The sequence below is a fragment of the Phasianus colchicus genome, chromosome 8 (assembly GCF_987193195.1).
Source record: "Phasianus colchicus chromosome 8, bPhaCol1.hap1.1, whole genome shotgun sequence".
Lineage (NCBI taxonomy): Eukaryota > Metazoa > Chordata > Aves > Galliformes > Phasianidae > Phasianus > Phasianus colchicus.
In genome coordinates, this window is record NC_143443.1 from 15,248,163 (window position 1) to 15,272,152 (window position 23,990).

General features: G+C 41.6%; 1 protein-coding gene across 3 annotated transcripts; it reads right to left on the reverse strand.

Annotated features, from left to right (window-relative positions):
• Positions 1-48: 48 nt before the first annotated feature.
• Positions 49-10,245, reverse strand: VDAC2 (voltage dependent anion channel 2). Of its 3 annotated transcripts, XM_031602988.2 has the most exons (10): positions 10,047-10,245; positions 9,605-9,659; positions 6,392-6,463; positions 5,281-5,330; positions 3,977-4,129; positions 3,841-3,893; positions 3,167-3,394; positions 2,138-2,288; positions 1,231-1,288; positions 49-585 (listed from the first exon to the last, which is right to left on the reverse strand). In XM_031602988.2, exons 2-10 carry the CDS (start codon positions 9,636-9,638, stop codon positions 494-496), a joined length of 891 nt encoding a protein of 296 aa, XP_031458848.1. In that variant the 5' UTR covers positions 9,639-9,659; positions 10,047-10,245; the 3' UTR covers positions 49-493. The 3 variants fall into 3 exon arrangements, with proteins under 3 accessions (XP_031458848.1, XP_031458849.1, XP_031458850.1); XM_031602989.2 differs by lacking the exon at positions 9,605-9,659 and having other exon boundaries at positions 10,047-10,186; XM_031602990.2 differs by lacking the exons at positions 9,605-9,659; positions 10,047-10,245 and adding an exon at positions 9,518-9,536.
• Positions 10,246-23,990: the final 13,745 nt, after the last annotated feature.

A 23,990-nucleotide genomic window follows, 5' to 3' on the forward strand; every position in this document is an offset into this window, starting at 1 on the left:
CTGAGCACTACCCTATTATCTTAACTCTTAAAATATCTGAGGCATAAGTATGTGTGTACTTGTTTTATTCATAATTTGAGTCATCTTGGGATACCAAATGTATTTCTACTTAAGGTGATTTGACAGAACTGTTGACCTCATTTCAAGATATCCATTGATTGATTTTCCATTCAACAGCAATATTGAATGTTAAAAGGAACATAAAACAAACATGCACACAATTGTACAGTTTTCTCAGATGTCTATTTCATTATTTGTGGGTAGCGCATTGAACAGTTAAATACATTTAAATAATGTTTAAGTGACTGCGCTAGTGCAGACTCGTAACTAGACGGGTAACCAATTTAACTAGAAACCAGCTAACAAGTAACTGTCTAAATACAAATACAGCTCTTGTACTCTTTTTGGGAAAAAGCCTGCTGGTCACATTGGAAATACGTTTTAAGGCCAAATTCTTCTGATATCCCTTCTCTGCAGCAGTTTCTTCACCTTTTTAAGCCTCCAATTCCAGGCCAAGACCAAGTTTATGGCCACCAGCATTGATGCTCTTTCCATCTATCAGGGCAGACAAAGTAAGCTTCACACCTGTAAAATTTTAAAGATTATGTTTACAACATGTAAGCAGAGTAGCCTTCATGCAACTCAACCTCTGTCATTACAAGTCTCAGTTGTATTTCTTATTACTTCGCTCCGAAGTTATCTACATTCATTTACATATGAAATCTACTGAAAGCTAGTTATGTGAACCCAATAAACTAGATTCTTCTTTAAAATACCGTTTTACAAACTGGATATCCGAAGACTTCATTTGATAAATACATCAAAGAATTCTTCTACCTTAAGATGTGCATTAGGAAGGAAAACTATGCACAGAAAGACAGATTTGTAAAGGAATGCAACTATGACTTTTAATGTTTTTTCAGATAGAGAACTAACCAATAGTGATGTAGCATCAACAGGTGTTTTCATGTTTAAATAGAACAAGTTTAAAGCTAAGCTATCAACGTGAGAGCTGTTAAGCAAATCAATGAGGAATACGATGCAGAAATACCATTAGACACAGCTTAATTTGTCTTATGTAAAGTTTTTATGTGCAACAGAACTTGCTGTCAAACATCTACTTTGCCTTCAAGACAAAATTATTCTGAAAACTCAAAATAATTGCATATAGGTACATAGAACTCAGGTGTTTGTGTCATGCATGAAAGAGATGGATGTGAAAGCCCTTACCTGGCCTCAGGGTCTGGGTGTAACCCACTCCAACTAGACTAGAGTTGTTCACTTTTGCCTGGAGAAAATAAGTAAAAACACAGAAGCAATTGAAATGCTTTAACTGAAGAGTTCTTTGTTATTATTCAGGATTTAGCAACGTGCTACATGTTCTTTTGTTATCGCTGTGCTTACCAGATTGTCTCCCTAGCTATGCCTTTGCCCCACAACCTATGCTAAAGAATATAAATCCATTTAAACGCAGACAGGACTGCAGAGGCAGGAAGAACTAATTGTTACTGGAAAGCAGTTTGGCTGGTGAACTTGTCCACACTCTTTTGAGAAGAGCAACTCACCAAAACAAACTGCTTTGGAAAAAATCCTCCACATTCATATTATTAGAAAATAATTCATACTTTGCATATCCAACCAAACAAGTAGCAGACATTTCAGAGAACCAACATAACATAACAAGCAAAATTCTTTTCTCTCCACTTTGCCTCACTTTCTCTGTAAAATTATTCCAATAGTTCAAGTTCAATTCTAACTTTACAACAAAGGAAACTTTCCTGCAACACGGAATTCAACCAGCACCTCTTACAGTTCTTACTAAGAGAACTAAAATGTTTCCAAAAAAATGAGTTTTTCAATCTGTAAGCTTAGAAAACCAGATATGAAGGAGTTTTTGTTTTTATTATACAAGTATGTATAGTTCTGTACATAATACAACATTTGAGCCAGATTATAAAATAGACTTCACTGTAGGCAACATTTCAATACTACTTGTTTTATTCATAATTACTTGGATTCCAAGACTAGCTCTTGCAAGACTTTTTGATTAGTCATCTTCTTTTGCGCTAACACACATGCTCAGAAACTAAAAAGCTTCTCAGTTTAGTATAACCCTTTCCGTTAGAACCATACTTACAGAGATAGAAGCGGTGGAATCCAACTTGTATTTAGCTGCAATTCCAAAGCGAGTGCTGTTGCTACCAGCTGTCCATGCCAGGTTTACGGCAGTTTCAAGATTGTCACTCACTTTCTGGTAAATTGAACCGCCAAATTCCGAACCGTCATTGCTGCATAGATGACAAAGTCAGCTTCTTATATCTATATCATCTTTTTTTAAAAGAAACAGTTCAAATTTCTATTTAAATAAGAACTTAGAAAGTTTGCTTCCCACTGGATAAGAGGAGAGGAAAAAAGCTTCAAAATAAAATAGGATTCTTATACTGTGACTAACATGCTTTGTAGCTTCCCCTACCTCACCTTCCACGGAACCAGAAAGAACAGTCCCCATTCAAAAGAAAGTTCATCTAAAAAATCAAGTTATGCCCTAAATAAACATACTAAAACAATGTATTAGATTACAGTGAAGCTTTGGGAGATTTTAGTCAGCTTGCTCTGGAGAACACCCAGAGTCTTAAACTACAGCAATTTGAAGAAAGTTCAGAATAAAGATGCCTCACGCTTTAGTTGCACTCTAAGCATTTTATGCACTCATCCCATCAATACAGGAAGATATACCTACTTGAAACATCCATAAGGAAAAGTATTTTTGCTCCAGAAACTGCTTCTGGCCTACATAGGTAGTGCAATACTAATTGCTACCTCTAACAAATGGATTACCTCCTGAATTACAGGCAAATACAGCTCAACACACGGGGAAAGCTGGATAAAGTCTTTCAACCAGCTCTGCATAACAAGCCTATCACGCTTCCAAGTATTTGGTAAACTATAGCATGTATCATACTATAAATGTTAACGAGTCATTACTTAGTGTATTTAGCATTTTGAAAAAGAGATGAAGTACTATTTATTTACGAAGTTTGATATTAAAAAAACGCACGCTGCTTAAGTGCCTTTCAAGCACATCTTAGTAGTTTAAGTACGCATATAGCAGGAAGGCAGAAAAAAGCCTGCTTCTGTAGAACAGGACACAATTTCCAGTACTTACACGTTGGTGTGAAGCTGGAAGTCTCCAGTCTTGTAACCCACAGAGAAGTTATTCCTTGTCAATTTTGATTTGGCACTATCAAAAGTCATTTGATAGCCCGCTAGCCATCCTTCATAACCAAAGACAGCTGAACCATGGATTGCAGGCCCAGCAAAATCAAAGTCAACATCACATCCTAGGTTTAGGCATTCACGTTTATATGCTGACTTAATTTTACCACTTTTCTTTCTGAAACAGAGAAACAATTAATCTTAAGACAGTTTGATCATTCTCAGTGAGCAGACAAATCTGAGCCATATGCCTCAACAGAACGCACCTAAATGCCATGCACATACATCCAACAGACTGGCCTAAAGCACAGGTAACTAATCAAGAAACTAAACAAAAATCACAAAAACATGCATTGTGATGAAGGTAGAAACACCTTCTTGCTTCCTGTAATAGTCCAACTAAATATTTCTATCTCATAAATTAAGAGAAATAGATAGTTGTGAAGTATCCAGTACTAAGCCACTAGAATAAGATGCAATGCGGAAAAGCAGAAGCCTTTAGCATTGGGGTTTGCTAATTTGGATCAATAACAAACATCTACTGATTTGACACAGCAGATGAAACATTTACCAACCACATGTTGGTAGCATGATACACAAGGTAAAAAGGCAAAAAAAACATACCCTGTATTTGGTGAGAAAGTTGTATCAAACGTCAACTTCAAGCCTTTGGCAATCTAATTGAAGGATGAGAAAATAAAGCTATAAATTTAGTTCCACTAGTTAAGTAAAAGACATGAATACTCAGCTAGTCTATTACCTGATCTTCAATTGCAATTTCTGTTCCCAGAGTGTTATCTGTGTTCCATTTTTCTGTGAAAGTCAGCCCATACTCAGCCCACTTGTATTTGGTCTCCAAGCTTCCATTCACTTTTCCAGTGTCTGTGTTCGATGAACCAGATGTTGTGAATTCCTAAAAAGGACAGTGTCCATGTTATACTGAATAAACACGTGACCCCGAAAGCCTGACAAAGCGACAAAAGAGAAAAGTCCTTTCTTCACTGGAGATCTTGCTCTATATAACATCAGATAACGTGGGGGACAGCAACATACCATGGACTAGACGAACTAGATGACTCACATTCACATTACAGACTTCTCCCTTCTCACCCTCCATCTCAAATGCAGCGTGCACCGCTATTACAAAATAGAGGTTTATAATGCAACTCAAAAGGAAAACAGTTGTTACCATCAGAAAAGAAGAAAAAAAACTTCCTGAAATAAGGCTAAGTCTGGTACTATTGAGGGAAAGGATAAAAGAAAAATCAAACCAAACCAGGAGTCCTCAACATATGCTTATGCACATTCTCCTCCTGGGAAGGAGGTGTTGTAACTGAAATGGGATTCACACGAGAGCTTGAATTTTGCAGCAAGTTTTAGCAGGATAACCACTAGACCTTGATAGAAACAAATGGAAGCAGCACTACACCTGTAACAGGGCCTTTGCAAACAGTGTTCCTGTTTGAATGCAGGCCTCTACAAAAAAAAAACAGCACATAACCCACACACCTTGTTTTTAAAAAGCCAGTTACACAGTTAAAACTTCCTGTTCTTGGTGGAGGGAAAATCTACCTTTATATCTTGCAATGTCTGCTCTAGAAACAGATGGAAGTTGCAGGAGGTACTGTTTCCATGACCAAGACACCTAGCATGGAACATAACAGCAGCACTTAAATACCTTCTAAAGGGAATTCACAGTGCTGTTTCACTGCCAACTACTTCACACGTGGATTAAGATGTCAAAAAATTTACCAAAACAAAGTTGTATGCTAAACAGCAAAAAATGTGTCAAATATTTGTTTAGACTTAACACGAGGGACAGCTAAGAAACCTTTTTATTTCACAAAGATTAAGACAGCTTTTTAATTGTTTTTTGTGATATCTGCAATAGTAGCGTTATATTCAGAATAAAGTCAGAGCGTTAGGTGCTTCTGAAATTATCATTAATAACATTAATATAACCTACAAGCTACATAATGGCATCTGGAAAGTGCTCATATATAATTAAATAAGCATCCAAACATTCAGCCCATAGAAATACAATGAGTAAGTATTTAAACTCACCACTCCACTTGCAGATTTTGTCTTCACATCCAGTTTCACCAGCCCAAACCCTTAATAAACAGAAGTTACAGTTAAAAAGTTAAGCTTTAACTAAAGACTATGCAGATTTTCCACGACGTTGGTTTTCCAACATTTGCGTGTATATATACACACATATAAGCATGCACAAGAAATCCAGCATAGGCTGACTTCTGTTACACTCAAATTTCAGATGCTATGGCAGTAGAGGAGGTCAAGAACAAACTAGGAGTTCGGTCTGTCATCACTAAAGAATTAGCAAGGAATAGCTCTCTGTTGAATACTGTACTTATTACTAACAAAAGATGGCTTCCAAGAGTAAACTTACTGACAGACAGAATACATTCTCTTGTTCCCTGAATGGTATCTACTCTGTACTCAATGCCATTTAAAGAGTAACCCTATTGCATTAAATCGTCACCCCAGCACTAAGAAAAAAGATCTCAAAGAAAAAGTCTGAATGGGGAGTCACTAGGAAATACACAGCCACCAGAACATAAGAAGGACTATGGGAGAATAATTTTATCTTCTTACTTCTCAAACTTGAGAGTTAACCTTGGAGAATGAGCTCCTGTATGAATTCCCAAAGACCTGAAATAAACAGCACTGCAACTAAACACTTCTTTTTTTAAACCATGCAACTGTCTACTTCATGTCAGATACTGTCTTTCAGATCACTCTTTCCCCTTGCTGTTTCAAAAAAAAAAAACAACAAAAAACAAACAAAAAAATCCCCAACAACAAAATGTTACAGTGGTATATATGCCTTTATATACCAACAAATGCTTTGGCACAAAGATCTGTAAAGGAAGAGCAAAGGTACTCCTAAGCTGTGCAACAGTGGATGCTTCTAGCCTTGCATGCTGCAACACCTCTTTGCTTAACATTAATGTGGTTAATGCAGTAAGGTTTAGCAGACCTCATATCAAAATAGCTCACAAAAAAATCTTCCACTGGCACATTAGCTGATAGAAACACTTTAAATGAAACATTCCCCAGAAGCACAGGCATTTGAGCGTCCACTGAAATCCACATACATGCTAAACCAGTCAATTCAATCCTGCAGCACACTCAATACACTATATTGACTCACCATATCCTTTGTTGAAGATATCTCTGGCAGATTTGCCAAGGTCTGCATATGATGGAGGAATCGCCATTGGAGCTGAAAAGTAATGGCATAATTACAATTCAATCTTCTACTATGTACTCATACAAAAAAGCTAGCACAACGGTTAATGATGCTTTCTTTAAGGTAGATTCCAGTTGACAGATGGTTCAAACTATTTTGTGAAAAATCTACCGATTTTCTGATGTTCACCGCAAACACTGAATATTTTCTTAGCACAGGTAGACCACTTACTGTCAAGAGGTCACCAGAGAAATATTTACTTTTCAAGTTGATTTATTGCTTACGTCTTTAATTATTACAAACCAACTGAAAGCTCACTGAAAACCAGAGAGTGAGAAACATGGAAAGCCACAATGTTGGTAGATATTTCCTTAAGTTTTACAAAGTCAGATGCTTATGGAAGTTATCTGTGAAGACCCAGAATGTTTCATTTTCAATATGTGAAAGTGCATATTTGTTTTGCAACATCACTTGCCCAATATTTAAAATGGTAAAGACAAGATTTGGAAAGGATCTTCAAAGGCTGTTAACTAGCAATTATTCAGATGAAGATCTTTCCTCCTACACAGGGCAAGAGTTTAAGTCTAGGGGCAAGGGTGGGAAGGGTGAGCTCCTTGTTAGGTTAAAAGGAACAAGTCATACAGGTGAGAAAAGGAAATGGACTTGTAAGGAGAATTCTTCTCAGACAGGGAGCTTCTAGCAAACTCACTGTTAAAGAACCTGTCGTTCAAGTCCAGATCTGATCAAGCTTCCCTGGCCTGCTGGATGCCAGTCTAAGGTCCCACACAGGTCTGCACAATGCTCCTCCTCCCTGAGAGGATACTCTCCATCTCTACCTTCCCTTGGTGACTATTATCCTTCTATTTCAATAGTAAAAGGCCACTACTAGAGGCAGCCTATTCTGGAGTTTTAAAATAGAGAAAACAGAATGTATTTCACAGACTTGGTAATTTCCCTAACAGGGTCACAGGAACAAAGGGGAAAACACTAACACTAGCTAGATACGCATCATAAAAAGCCTTCCCTTTTAAAATTGTCTGAAGAAAATATTAAAAGTCTGATTTTAAAATTAATTGGTCACGTGTTTTTCTGGAAGTCAGATGAACATAATTCACTGTCTATCTCATTCCAGTGTGGATTTTGTTTCAAACAGAAAAACATCTTCAGAATCTAAAACAAATAATGAACACTATAATCTCACATATTCATTTTCAACTGTAAACTTTCTATTCTTATAAAGCACTTTTAACCAGATTTCAATTATCATCATCTGACTATAGAATTGTTCACCTCCTGCAGATATCTACAAGTATATTAGTCACATGGGATCAAAGCAGGCTCTTCCCTCTCAATACTCCCCCATATTTTTAAATTAGAAGTCTGTCTTTTCTGGTCTTACCTACAAAACAAGAAAACTTGCCTGAAAACACCTGACCCAGAATTATTTCCCATAGGGCATCATTCCAGTAAAACAGACTGTTTAACTATAGCATCCACAAAAAATATACACTGATTATAACTGCCACATACAGCCTAATTGTATGAACAACCACTATTCTTAAAACATTTATCGTACAAAAAAGTCTTGTGCCTTAACATTATTCTTCTACAATCTACTGCAGTTTTCCCAGATGCCTCTCTCCATCTTCCTAAACCCCAAGAGGATAACTTCAACCACATGGTAGCCAAATCATCCATGTTAAGCCTAGTTTGAAAGAAAAACCAAAAACCTCTTCAGCAAGAAATGCTAAGCTCTACATACAGGTCAGTAAAGGAATCTATCCAGCACGTGCTAGAGAGTATAAAACAAATCCGTTCCTGCATGGAGTAAATTCTTAAGAAAATAATTAATAATGTAAGTCTAAGGAAAAGAAGATTCAATAGCAGAAATAGATAGGAGTCCCAGTAGTGAGACATGTTTCAATTCATTAATAGCGTAGAAGGGCTTTGGGAAGTTTTAGCTATATACTCTTCCTCTGAGTAAGGCCAACTACCATCTCCAGAAGAATAATTATTAGTAGTTTAGAAGTGTCAAAAAGCATGTCTGGGCTAAAGGCTACTATACATAAATATAAACGACTGTATAAACAAACTTCTCTTTCATCTTTAATGTTCCCAAGCTGACTAGACATTCATTACAAACAAGAGATTCATGCTAAGGCCCTAAAGTTTAAAAAATAGTATTTTTAAAGTGTCTATACCTAAATTAATAGAATTACTGCAGTAAAAGGATACTGCTGTTTTTATCTAGCCAAGTTAAGCATCCTCCCTGCTGCAGGAAACTGACTAATCCTTGTCAGCCACTCCAGCCCACAGGCCCAGGTTTCCTGATAAGAAGTTAAAACAGCTTATGACCTTCACACTGCTATTATAATTCATATGCTGACAGGGACATGAGAGGAAAAAGCACAAGTTATTTGAGGGTACATAAAACACCCGGTAAGCTGGTGTCATCATCAGAAAGCTCATGAAAGGCCAAAAAATATCATTCCTGTTTCCTCCAGTGTTGATAAATTCACTAGATCTGCAAATCCTTATAATTAGAAGTCATTTTCTTCGAGCATGTTTTGAAGTGTCTTTCATCTAAACTACTAATTAGAAGCAGCTAAAATAAAGCCACTTAATGACAACAGGCTGGTTGTGACAGCAGGTATCAAATAATCCCCATTCAAGGAGCACAGAAGGTACTTATATCAGGTAGGCATCCTACCCTGATTTTTCATTTCTATATAGTCTTAAAAAGAAAAGAAAAAAGAAAATCTGCTATTTGAATATGCTTCCTTCCAAAGTAAAAAGAAAAAAAATGCCACGATGATGCGTGAAGGCCGTCACAATTATTACATCACAGCTGTCTTTCGAGGCAATACTTGGAAGGAACCCCACACCCAGTAATTAAGGTACACCAAGAACTTCAATAACCATTTCCAGACCTCGGGACATTGAGGATCAGCCTAGAGGGCACAGAATTAGGAAGAAAATACATAAGCGCTCACATATACTTTTTAAGCGGCAGTAACTACAGTGGAATTATATCCCATCATCGAAAACAGCAATAAATAGATACAGAAAATATCGTTAAATACACACCCGCTCTAACGCTGCCCTCCTTTACGCTCACAGCGCTACTAACCGAGAGCTACTCACTACCCTTGCTGTAACTGCCTCCCTACTTACTCCTCGGCGCCTGGCACGCGAGCGACACAGCCATAGCTAGGCCAACGCACAGACTCTACGGAGAAGGGAGAGAGAGTCAAACAGCCGCAGGTTCGCTACGTGCTCGGAAAGCCGAAGCAGCGCGGAGGCCCCTCTCGCAGCGGGCCGGGCCCCAGGCCGCGCGGCGCCCGCTGCCGCCGCAAGGTGAACGCTCCGCGCGGCCATCTTGGGCCTCGCGCCTGACCCCCGCCGCCGCCGCCCCTTATGTAACCGCGGCCCGGGCGCGGCCGAGGCCCTCGCGGACGGCGGAGCGCCCCGACCCCCGCCCAGCCCCCCCGCCGCCCCGTCCCTCCCGGCCGCCCCCAGCCTGACGCCGGGGAAGGCGCCCCCGGCCCCGCTCGCCGCCCTTCGCCCGCGCCCCGCCCGCCTCCCCCGCGGGACGAGCCGAAGCCCGGGCCGGCACCTGGCTAGCGCGGGAGGGCGGCGGGGCCGGGCGGAGCGGGGCCGGGGGCGCGGGCGGGTCTCGCCGTGAGGAGGCCGCGCTGCTGCGGCCGCTGGCACTGGAGGGCGAAGTGAAGGAGACACCGATCCGCCCGCCCGCCGCCGCCTCGTAGGACCCCAGACGGCCCGGGCCGTCCCGCGAAGTGCCCGTCCCCACGGGGCGCCTCGAGCGCCCGTCCGCCCGCGCCGAGCGACCCCAGTACGGGGAACGCGCGGCGCCGGCAGTGCGGAACGCCGCGCCCTCGGCGCGGAGCCGGGCGGGGGAGGCGCGGGCCGGCAGGCGCCGATTCGGGCAGCCCGACGGCGGAGAGGGGTCCTCGCGGGTGGGCGGGGCCCGCGGAGGAGGGCGGCAACGGCCGCGCCCGGCACTCGCGACGCGTCCGCCGCTCCCCCCGCGCGGAGCGGGTGCGGCCCCGCAGGGTGCGGGACGGGCGGAGCCGCCGCGGGAATCTCGGCCAGTCGAGCGGCGCTCGCGTGGGGAGCCCCGCGCACCGCTCGCAGGCCCGAGACGCTTCCGCCCCGCGACGCTGCCGCTCTGCCTCCGCTGACGGGAGGGCCCCGCGCGGTGGGCGAGCAGTGACCCTTACGGCTCCGCAAGCTGCGACTCCGCTCGCCAGGAGCGCAGCGATCGCCTTGCGGCAGCCCGGGCAGGGCTCCCCAGCCACAGCCCAAGCCGTAACAGGCCCAGCCGCTGCAGCGCGGGCACTCTATGCAAGTACTCGCTTGTGTTAGTCGTGGTCAGAGCCCGTCAGAAAAGTGAAAGCGATTTCCAGCTGCAGATTACGTTTGAATCATGAAGAACACGTTAACAAGCACTACTGGTTTCCCATAGCACAGAGTACAACAGCAGTTTTCCGTGTTAATACAACAGGCAGCCTGGCAGTAGGGCCCAACAACACCCATCGGTGCCTAGTTCCATCAGCTGGTGAGCAGTCAGGTGTTTTTTGTCTAAGTCCAGTGCTTTCCCGTCTGAAGACCCACTAGGTTAATGCATTTCATTTTGATATTTCTAAAGCAGAAAGTCTGGCAGTCTGCAGAGGGATACGTTTCGATGAAAAAACACACGGAACAATAGTTAACAACAGAGGTCTGGTTAACTAAAAATAGACTATGGCATATGTTGTTCATAATTTAAGTCCATTCTGAATAGAATTTCAGTTACTTACATCAGAATGGTAGAGTGAAGTTCTTTTTATATTAGTCATGGTTTGGCTTTATCATTTTAAGCAATCCAGTGAAGTACTTACTGCCCCACCCTGAAGGAAGAAGTTCTGAATCACTTGCCTTATGAAACAATTTTGTCTGAGACCGCAGTACACAAACTCTACAGTGAATGCTGCAGGCTTCTGCAGTTAGAGCCTGTCTCCATTTCCCACACTCTCCTACAATCCTCCCTTGTACCCCACAGCATAGCTGCAGAACCCCAGCACGCTACAAAAGGAATGCCCTCGGGCCTGCCACAGCGATTCATCAACATTATCTTGGAGCTGTTCCTTGGGCCTGCACCATGCCCTCAGCACCCAGCACACACTCAGGTGTGTACTCTAAATAAGTGGGTTTCTGCTCCAAGCTGACCAGCACTCTCCTACATACTCCTCAGCAGTGCCATTTAACTCTCTGCTTTCCATCGAGACAGCCATGCATATGCATGACTAACATCAGTGAATCATGTGCTTCACTGTATTACTTGGAAAAAAAAAAACACAATACGTTTCCTAAGTTTACTATGAGAACATACTATTTCAATACAAATCCTGCCATCTATTCATACATTATAATCACAATTACTTGAATAAGACATGTATATGATCAATAAAAAGAGAGCTATAGTGCTCATCAGTTTCCATCAAAGGTTTATATTCACTTCTAGGTCAAACCCATAGTCATTGTCTGCCCTTCCCTCTAAATTCAAGCCTTCAAGGATTAAAAATACATTGGAAAAGAAACCTTAAGGAAAGCCTAACAATAATTAACTACCTACACAAGGACTCATCCTGAAAAGGAATTAACCAATAGGATGCAGCACAGATGATGAAATTATAACCAGCAGAAAATAGGTGGGAAATAGTTGAAGTTAGCAGGAACTGTGTTCAGAACCAGCAAAGTAGGGTTTGTCTTTTCCACCGCAGTGAAATTCCTTACCATAAGACATTAAAGGTTTTGATGTGCTCTAAGGCAAATTAGACAGGTTTGTGGAAGACAAATCTGGTGAGGATTACTAATTATCAATCCTACATATAGCTATACGACCTCTTAGAGTCAGAAAATACCCAGCCTACATTTCGAGGCACTGTTTAAGCTCACCTTGTTTTTTGTTGTTTTTTGTTTGTTTTTAAGGCATTCCTTGCCTAAATAGTTGCTTAATTTATTGTCTGAGAGGCAGGAATATTTGGCTAGTTGTACCTTTTGTTTATTAATACACTACCGTCCTTATGCAAACCAGGTCCCTGAAAAACCCTAGCATTTAAGAGGGCAACCAGCTGAGGCCCATACTGCTAGAATCCTTTAGATTGCTAAAGTCAGTACCTTCTAATTTCCATCCTCCAGCAGTTTTATGCAGTGTTGTTGTTGTTCTTCCCATAACTTGGCTTGAACAGCTAGGAAAAAATGTAACTTACATCAGCTTCTAGGATACACATAAAACAATGGGCCCACGCAGAAGCCAGCATATTTAAATAAGCTGATATAGATGGATATCCAGATAACCTCAAGGAAGTGCCAGTGAACAGCAAAAAGCCAGTGACTGTAGAGATGAGAGGGTAAACCAAAGGCAAATTTAGGAAAACCAATAAGGAAGCAAATGTTTGCAGGCCCTAGCGAGGCTGACAGAGACACAGAACCCCTTGCAGTTACCTAGGTAACCAAAGCTGGATCCCCACAGCCCTACACCCAAAGCAAACTTGAACCCAGTCCTTGTTACAGCTTACGGAGATAACCACACACTCTTCTAACAAATGAGCAGTGCTATGCTGACCCAACCCCAAACAATCAGTAAAAGGGATGGTGAAGAGGTACTAGTAAAGTGCAAAGAGGAATTGAAATGAAAAACAAAACATACAGAACTTGCACTTGTTCCATTTTCTGGGTTTTCCTTTGGTTGATCATAAACTCCTTTCCATCTTTTTTTTCCCTCTGTTGTAGTTTCTATTCCCTCTGGACTTTTTTTCTTTTTCAACTCTAATAAGGCATAAAGAACTTTAAAAAATAAATAAACTAATGGATTTCTCTCCTGGAGGAAACACCTTCCAAAAGGGAGAGACAATTAAATAATCAAATGGCAACGTGCAGGCAAAACACACTGAGAAACTCAAAGAGATCAGCCTAGTGCTTCTACATGAGTTATGTAAGGCAGTACATTTCAGTGATTGGTGCAATAGTTCCCACCTGCTGTAAACAGGAGAGTGACTGATCATTTCAGCTGTGTTAATGATGTTTCTCCTTTTCATTTCTGCTCAAGGCTTCTATTCCCTGACCTTGTGTTTCATTCAGGTGTTTTTCTCTATTTTATAACTGCAGATAAGACTGGAATCACAAAAATGACAAAAGCATGGAGTTTTTTGGTTATCAGTCTTGTATTTAGACCATATCCCTCATGCTATTACACTTAGCCATTCAAATCATCTGCATTTTATGGAAGAATCTTACTTTTTGTAGGCCTATATTCTATTACCTGTATTAGCAGTTAGACAGGGCTGAATTTGCAGATGAATTTTGGTCAAGGTTTGATTTATACACTGGAAAGTGCCCCTAATTAAAAAAAGGGGGGGGTTGGAGGGAAGGGGGATATTTGACAGAAGTATCTTTTTGAAAGGCTAGGTAGGCTATTTTTGATGTGAAAAATATTTATGGCATGACAATGCTCATGTGAGAAAAATTACACCAAAATTACTCCCGCAACCTTGGTAAATATCTGCAAGAGCTTCAGTATCAGCAGGTGTTGTAAAGCACTGAAATTTAAGCTAATCCAAGATAATGGTTATTCATAAGTGATCTCATTTGTTTTCTTACATTGCCATGAATTAAAGACTAAGTTAACAAATACACTTTGGAGCCTATAGCAGATCATAAGTATAACAGCAGATATTTAACTAATAATAGGTAATCTTTCCTATCTTATTCTCCAGTCCTGCAAACACACACACACCCTTATGTATACATGATTCCTTCAATTCCTGTACCTGCCAAGTAAAGACTTGCATCTGGAAGCAGATTATATCTCTGTAAGTCCCCAATGAGTAGAAGGGGAGATGTCACAGAAGTCCAGCACTGCATTCATGGTGCAAAACAGGACAATTACTGCAACAGGCAGAGGCATGTTCTGGGATTTAGAGGTCACCATTTTTTCAGTCATCTCAAGTTTTTCATAAGCAGTTGAATGAAGATCACATGCCTCAGAAAATTCAGTGCACCAAAGAAATTACACTACAGGTTAACGGGCCTCCAAAATTTTCCTTGTGTAGGTGAAACAGATCTATTTGCCTGCATGCAACAGCTGGCTTGTCTCTGTGCAAGCCTTGTCCCAGCAAGAGGCAGGGGAGTGCAGGAGGCTGAATGGTGGATTTTCTGAGTAGTGTTCCCTGAAAGTCCTTGTCTCTCACTGCAGCCATGCCAAGGGGAAGCCTGGATGCTATAAATTCCATCCTGAGGGCAGAAAACGAGGTGCAGCCGGATGTGTGCAGAGCAGTGCAGCCATATGCTGTGCTTAGGAGGGGGGTGGCAGCAGCGTGCCCCCAGGCAAGCCCTTCCCTCAGAAGGAAGGTGTACTTCCCTGCAATCATACTGTTACATTATTTACAGGTTGTGCTTTTTATGTTCAAAGTACTGCAATAGTATTGGCCATAAACCACTCCCAGTGTGCAGCCTCAAACCTGAAGGCATCTCTACAGCATTAGCAATTATGTTTGATTTTTGAGGGACCAAGTTTTCTTTTTCAGTACCTGCTGCCAGGGCAGCCTGCACTTCAACACTTTTCTCCCCAAACATATACCTTCTCCTCAGGTCACCTCTCTTTCCAGGGCCCTGTCGGGAGCCAAGGACAAGCACAGCAGGTGACACAGAGCAATGTTGCACAGCTGCTGCAACCTGAGCTGCTGCCCTGAGACTCTGGGCTTCAAGGAAGCAGCAGCCACAGACCTGACGTGCTCCCAGAAGATAAGTGCCACTGTTCTCTCTGCTTTGGCAAGGCAGGTGGGCGTGGGGTAGGTCCTGCTGTGGGACCTCAGTTTTCCTTCAGTCCTGTGGGGTTCATGTTTTCACCTGGTTAGAAGATATTAGAATAATAACATCAACCTGCTCCTACTCTCTGTCCATGGTAGAATTTTTGTCTTTTACAGAAATGTGACTGTGGGTGTGTATGGTCACACCCTGGCTAGTTGCTGGTTGCTCAGTGCCAGTGGCAGTGCAACACAGCACTCCGTCTCTGAGGTGAATGTAGTTGGTCTAAACCATCTCCCAGGAGCAACTGTGCATACTTCATTCCAACGCTGAAGAAGTGGGATGAGATTTCTGATGTGACTGCAGCTCTGAGATGCTACACCTGACTGTAGTTCTGAACAGAACAGGAAGTCTCTACAGGGAACCAGCAAACAAATCCCAGTTTTTTACACACAGGAACAGAGATCAGAAGAAAACGGAATGCAGGAAGCCAGAAGGATGAGGGAGGGCTAACACAAAGCGTGACAGGAACAAAGGCAAAGGTGTCTGCTGGGAATGAAGAAATCTGGGGTTATTGCAGATTTACATGCAGCAATTAATTCCCTTAATTTGAATAATGGTATTGACCTCTTTTGTAAAACCCAACAGAAGGTGAAGGTTGAAAAAAAATATGTCTTTCTTTACAGCCATTACATAACTGCAAGTTTTTCAATGTCACATTGAAACACTTCCACACCTGGGCTAACTAACAGAGCATGTAATATAAAGACAGACAAGATATTGCTCAAAAATCCATACAGACAGAAATCCTCCACATTCAGAGGTGGCAGGATAGAAATGATAAATGCAGCCAAATCACCAGGAAAAATCATGTACTATTTGAAATGAAACTGAGCAGCTTCTCAGCTGTTCCCTTTCTGTCTGGAAAGAAAATGTGTCTCAGCTTACCTATTTCATACTCTGAGAACAGTCACCATAATCTTACAGTTCAGGCATTTCAAGATTTTCTCCCATGCTGTGGTTCGGAGAGAAAAAGTTTGACATTGTTTGCAAATGATGGAGGAGCAGGAAGAGACATGGGTGTCTGTGTATAAATTCCAAAACTAGCCCAGGCTGTATGCATCTAGCTAAGGAAATATCAAGAACTGTTTTAATGATCACAGAGTTATTGTCTGCATGACCTGAGCATTAAATTAGGACACATGCAGAGAAATAATACGTGGTTCGGTGCTCATGAGGAGTGATCATAAGGAAATACCCTTTTCAGAGAAAGAAGAAGTGATCCATTGCTCCTTTTTATCACATAGAAATAGGTTTTCTAGAAGGATGGGTTAATTCTCCAGGCTTCCACATAACTCACATGATTCAGGGAGAAAATAGAGCTTTAGGAAACAGAATATAATTAAGAACAACAAAATAGAGCATGTTTGGCTGATACTAATCATTTAGTATTTACTTTAAGATAAATATTAAACTCCAAAGATAGTATGTCTTTGGAAAGATGTTTGGTTAATACTGTTTAGAAGTAAGAAATCTATTAGGTAGAAGTGCATGGTTAGTTAAATCTACTTAACAGTGTCTAATTATACGGTGTCAAATGTCTCTCTCCCAATATGCAGTGTGTGTAGCTGAAGGAACTGGCTGAAGTACTGCTTCACCCATAACAAATGAATTCTTTCTGTTCCTTCCTTCCACCTCTCTTAAACCGGAGGATGAGGATATAAACATGACATCCCTGAAGTCTCTGGATTCAGAAGAAGTTCCCATTGTAGACCAATGCCTCTTGCATAAATCATCATTAGAACCAGAATGAATTTTTACAGTTTTTCCATTCCTAATGGAATATACAGGTGATATTTTATTTCTATTATTATTATGTATTTTAGGAAATCAAGGAGTTTCAGAATTGCCTGTGCAAATCACAAGAACAGGAAGTTTTGCTGTTTAACAATTAGTCCCATAGATAAGGTTTAATGTTCTTATTTATTTTGTGTTCTTGTTTTCACATTTTTATGGCATTGTGAAAGCCTTGTTTATAAACAATTTTGTAAAAAAATGTCATATTAAATTAATGCCAAACTGCTTTAAGTTATCCCACTCCAGATTTATTAAGAAAGGCTAAATAAAATTTCTCATGTTTTACCTCAACACTTTCATTTTTCTTGCAAGTAGGCTTGGAGATTCAGCCAACTCAGTATAACTACAGTTACAGCCTGTCTGTATTTCCCCTGGCGATAGGATAATATGCAAAGCTTTTTATGAATGAAATAGTTAGAATAACTTAGATATATGCCTACAAGTGGGGTATACAAATTCCTCCAGAGATGAAAAAAAAAAAAAAAGAGATTATGCTGTACAAAGTCACAATTAATAGCAGTAGCAGGGACATAACCATGTGGGGTTGGTGCTTGCAGCCCCGTGTTTCTGGTACCTAAAAAATATATTTCCATACATTGAATTCATCCACCAAGATGAGACGTTGGTAGGAGAAAGCTGAAATGAGACCAGAAGATAATAATAAAAGACGTATTATATGCTACACTATAAAAGAACTTAAAGGATCACAAAGACGACTTTTGTAAACTGCTTACGTGCAGAGAGCTCTGTTCTGCTGGGCTCAAATCCAGCATCCAGCACGACCCACCTCAGCCCAATGACACCATCACCCAGGGCTATGCCATCACGGAAAGCTCACCGAGAAGCAGTGAAGCAAATCACCTACATAAAATAGAAACCTTAAAAATTGACAGAACTGCAGTTTCAGCCTGTATATTCAGACCAACTGAGTCAGTGACACACAGGACTCTGCGCATCTTGCACCAGTCAGCACACAACCTCCCTTCTCCATACATCTATGACTACCACTACCAGCAGCTCTAAAGATTTTTGTGAGCTTGCTGAGTGTGTGAGACCAAGAACAATTGAGTATATGTTGCTTTTTTTTTTTTTTTTTTTTTTTCTGTAGTTTTACTCAGCTTTTCATTGCAGGCACAAGCATGCAGTTTTAGCAGGAGCACATTCATTTCTTTGACTGCAGCACTGAATTCTTGCAGCTCAGGGAATTTATATGTCAGCACTTATGATCTGAGGATATTGAAACTGTTTTAAGTAAGCTGTCTGAGAAGCCAGATGCTATATATCTGCTGATTAATCCATTGCAGTCTTTGCCATGCCTAGGACTACTTCTTTGCTTTCATTTTCACAGGAGGATGAATGTGCTTTGAAATCTTCAGGGGAGGATAGAGACATCCAGGAGACAAATGCAGTGCGCAGTGATTTCAACACACTCCTGGCTGGGTACTGGCACTCCAGCTGCTGTTCTGAGCTGCTGCCCAGCTGCTCCCTTTTAATAACTTCTGACAGAAAAAAAAAAGAAAAAAAAAAAGGCCTTCAGAAGGTCTTTCACCCTTGGCCTGTACTTGAGCAGCAAAAGGATGTTGCAGCACGTAGAGCTTATGCCAAAAGGGATCTTCAGCCCAACCTGATCTTCTTGCCATGAGCCCCCATGCCATAGCCCCTCCTAAACAGGGCATTGGTGCTCAGTGACCCTGCCTGCATTTGCACTAAGCTGACAAGTTTGTTCCTGCCTAGCAGAGCTGGCAAGACAAAATCACAGGGTGATGACTAAAAGGGATAACACGGAACAAGCTTTTTAAAACATCTGCGGTTGAGGGGAAAGAAGAAAAAGGAATCCAGAAAAGATGGGTGTGAACCCAAGTTATCTTCATCTCTTCCTTCTTGCTCTTCAGTCCCTACTTTGGGACATATTAATATGCAGAAACTCTTAGACAAAACTAAATTTATCTTAGTGACCTAAAAAGGAGAACGTTTCAAGAACACTAGATTTTATTCAGAATTTAGATTAAATGTTTAAGCACAGTCAATTAAGGAATCCAAATTACCTTTATTCTGCTTCTGATAAGTGCCCTTAGGAACCCCAGTGAGGTAACACAGTGCTCTTCTTAAAAGGGGTAAGGAAGCCTTTCTAAGCCAGCACCCTTTTTGGCTGCCCCAGAAGAAACAGCTCTGCTGTGGAACTGCACTTTGAGATAGCAGGGGTCTCCAGCCCACTGTCCCAGGTCCAGATGGTTTTCCACATCTTCCACGTTTGGAAGCTGAAACCTCTGCTCCGTCTTGAGAGCTTGAACTAAGAACAAGGGATCTGTCCCTTTTCTGAAATAACAGAAATAGGACAAGAGGTAATGGCCTTAAATTGCACCAGAGGAGGTTTGAGTTGGGTATTAAGAAAAGTCTCTTCTCAGAAAGAGTGGCAGTGCACTGGAACAGGTTTCCCGAGGAGGTGGTGGAATCACCATCCCTGGCATTGAGGGACGTGTTTTAGTGAGTGACTATTAACCCATAGTGAGGATGGGTTGATAGTCAGACTAGATATCTTAGTGGTCTTTTTCAACCTTACGCTTCTGTGAAATGAATATATGATTTGGTTTTATCTGGGAGATTTCTTAAGGTTAACTCAGCAAGCTGAGCTGGTTTACTTAAGGTTCCTTAATGCAGCTGTTGTGATAGCACCTCTCAGAGCTGTATTAATCGGCATTGGTCAGGACAACCCCAGGCTGGATGTGAATGTCCACAGTAAGCAGCTGTCTGTGGGTTCAGACCGCTGTAATCTCATGGCTGAGGCACTCACCACTGCACCTGCTGCTAGGGGAGATGCTGTGAGCTGCTCTGCACTACAGATAACTGGGCCAAGCTGTGGTTCCTTGCCTCAGAGGAAGCACTGGAGGGATTTGTGCACATAAATAGTATGTGGAAAAACAAGGGCAAATCAATAGCAATCAAATGATATAGTCTGCATCCTCACTGAAAAGCCCCAATGAAAATGACAGGAGTTGCAAACCATACATAACAGCTAGCAGAGCTTTGACTTCAGCTCATGTTTTTGGATGTGACAGTGATGCTTACATGGGACCCCGATGTGAATTTAGCTACCGGCTTACCTCTGCTGTGTAGGTACTACTGCTTGAAGAAAATGCATTAATTCTGGCACATGACCTTCAGTTTGTTCTCAGTCAGCACACACCTGCTGCCAGCAGCACGTTGCAGTAGTTGGGCTCTACCATCAGGGCAGCCTGGTGCCCCAGGCAAAGCCAGGCCTATCTGAGTGCTGCGAGAGAGGTGGCAGCTCCACATCTCCGCACTGCCCAGCCTCCCATGGAAGCTATGGTTTCAGTTATGGTGACACAGATCTTGCACAAGCAGCTTCATGAAGAGCAAACCAGAGTCACCAGACCACCTTTGCGAGAAAAACATCTAAGAGACCTTCTGCCTGGTCACCATTCAGCAGAGTCTGTTACAGTTTTTTCTTCTCTGCTGCCTTCTGCATGTTCAGTACAACCTGCAGCAGAGCAAAACCTTGTGTAGGTATTTCCAGCCACATGACTGACGGCTTGCGACTGTCACATGCAGAAGGAGTGTGCCCTGCTGCTTTAGCCGGGGCTATTCTTAGCAGGCAGGCAAGTAATAGAGAGGCAGTGCACATACTCCAACTTCTGTTATTCACGATTGAGTCACTTTTTGGCACCCTCGCTAAAGCACTTGGCTCACAAAGTGTTTGCTCCTCTCCTCAGAAGCACTTGTACCAGGCAGCCATTCCACGTGTCACAGGCTACAGCACCATGCCATCCATGAGGCTTTCAGTGCAATGTTCACCAATGGGACAGCCCTACAGCACAAGATGATGTTTTCAAAAGAAAAGTGGAGTTTGCTAAGATGCACTGAAAATTGCTGAGAAAGAAAAGAAGCTTGCCTAAGCATAATTTGAACACCATATACATTTTAGCTTGGCCTGAATGTAATCTAGTACAGAAAAACAGTTATTGTTTTGCAGAAATCAAGTGATAATACTTTGCATATGTGTATATTGCCTTCTCTCCCCAACTTCTGCTCTTGTTGGCAGGTCAAGGTGCCAGGCACTTCAGGCATATCTCCTAGAGCAAAGCCAGCACAGCCTCGCTCCTCAGCAGGAGCCACCTCCCTTCATGGTCCTGGTGCTTATCTTGGAGCACAGCAGGATGGGGGAGGACACAGTTCATCTCATGCCTGCAGAAGCACAGTGGTGGTGACACTTGCAGAGCCCTTTAGATTGTAACACACAATTAGGAAACAAGCATGAAGAGAAAAAAAAAAAATCACACTTCCCCCCCCCCCCCCACCTTGTTCAGGATATGCTGGTATTCCCTCCTAATGAAAATAGGCTTGCAAGCATTCTCTTTTCCTCATTAAAAAAAATTTTAATTACACTTTTTTTTTTCCACACTTAATATCTGGAATCTTTTGAAAGGTGCCATAAGGATACAGAATTCTTAACTTTTACTTAAGCTCCAGAGGAATCTTTGGGACAAGGCTTGTGATGAAGCTTCACACAGTGGCATCAGTGCTGTTAACTTCCTGGCTCCCCACTGCCTCCAGCCTCACACCAAAGGGGCCTCTGCCAGCTCAGGCATCTCTGAACACTTAGTGGTAATTCCCTCGAGCTTCATCCTCCACTCTCCTTCAGAGTACTGGTGAACTAAACTGCTTTCCCCTTCATTTACTGAGAATCCCTTCTCAGGGCTACAGTACAGACAGCAACCTTGTCTGCTGCTCATCCGCTCTGCCTCTCTTCAGGGTTATTGCCTCTAATTACAGCCAGCAATGCAGACGCAGATTGAGCTTTGGGGAGTTCACTGAGCAAAGGAATGGGAGAAAAAAAGCTAATCACTTTTTATATTTAAACTGATCAACACTTCTTTGAAAACAAACATTTCCAGTAAACACACCTCCTTCCAAAATGGATCTTCTTTGCCATGGCATTCTAGAGCTTGAAGAAACCCATTTGAGAAACTAATGACATTCAGGGAAAAAACTCATCTAGGTGGCTGGTCAACAATTTTATGCTTGTCAAGTGACTGCGGTGAAGAGTCCACTAATTTCCTATCACAGCATCAAACTCCAGTTTGAGAGAAACAGAAATTATTTGAATTATTTTAGTATTTGGCAGCTGCTTAGAAATCCAGGTGGAACCAGTCATATTTGAATATAGATGAGAGAAAAAAGAAAAATTACAAACTACAAAACACAAAAACAAAATTCAACCACCATTCTATGTAGCCACAGACACGAGACAGCAGCTGTAATCTTTAATTATTATATCACCCAGAGCAGTTACATCTCCCAAAAGAGTTTGAAGTGTATGCACACTATTATACTGAATTCACGTTCTGTGTACCAACTACCTTTTGTTAACATTACTTCTTTCCTTATTGGAGGAAAAGCTCATAACACCAATCTTTCTTTCACATGTGTGCTTTAAGAAATCAATTTCAAACAGTCCAAAACTTTTTTCTTCATGCAAAGTTGTTGTGAAATACTTTGACAGCTCTAGGGAAGTCGGAGATTAACCATTCAATATACATCTCAAATGATGAGCAGTCCATCACATTTAACAGGTAAAGATAAACTGCTACCTTGGAGTAGACAAGAAGCTCACCAGAGACAGAGTCAGGATGCAATGACGTAGTAAACAGTTTGCAGATACTGGAGATATTTTAATGTCCCTTGCTTAATTTACTGTGGGAGTAGTTTCTGTTCTGTATCAGGTGTCCTTGAAAGCATTTTGAAAGTAAACCTGAACAAAAAATAATCATGATCTCAGAAGGACAGTCTGAAGCTGGTGATTCCAAATTCTCTCTAATGAGAGCATAAACCAGCAAGAAGTGTTTCATCTGATTTTTAACAGCAGGCTAAAGCCCATCTGCATAAACTGTTTTATTTCTTCTCATTACAACATCTGTTTTTCCTTTCTGGCTCTGTTTTCAGTAGTTGCACAGAGAAATGCAAGCTATGGTGGAGGGAATAGATTTTTATTCCAAGTTCACATCTCTAAGTAGTCTTGTAACATTCTGGGAAGCAGGCAGTCATGTTCTCTGGAAGCTTTCCCAATCCGTGTTTACACCACACAAAGCATACACTTGTTTAAGGCTTCCAAAACACAATTTATGGGTTCTCAGAATGTTAGGCCAACAGGTGCCGTAAGTGCACTGCCACCGGTATACTGGGCCTTACTGTCTCCAGTTCCCCTTTCTCCATGAATGTTTTGCTTTTTTTTCCAGAAAGCTGTACTGCCACATCCACTTCTCTTTTTGAATCTTCTATTGAACAACTTATCATAATAATACAGTGACAAAGGGCTTCTTATTAAGGACTTTCTAAATTACCAGGTTGATTGAGATTATATAATTTTGAAGGAGGTAAACAAAGAAGCAGTTAAATACACCTAAAAGTGCATCTGGCTCAACACTAATGGAAGTGTCTCAGCTGAGTTAAGGTCACAAGAGAGACTTTATAGTTGCCATTTACAAGTATAATCATACAATTCCAAGGCAGCAGCATACCTGGTATACTCCTTAAATATCCCCTTAGGAATGAGTTTCCTGTACATCCTTTCAAGTATTAGGTGGCTGAAATCAGTAACTGAAAGCAGTAACAGGTTGAGCGCACAAAAACACATGTACAAATTTCAGAAGTTCATTTCACCCTTTCAGCTGAAGATGACTGAATGTCTCCAGGTGTGGCAGTGAGCAGCGATGCAGTAAATCAAGTCAGTATACAAAAACAAGGTGTTGAAAGCTGTCCTGTCATACCTAGCTGAGTTCTTGACAAGACATTTTCTAACTTGTTATTAGCAAAAATATTGAAGTGATTTGCCAAAGCAAAAATCTTAGGCAAACCGATACACCACCTGTTTTTATAC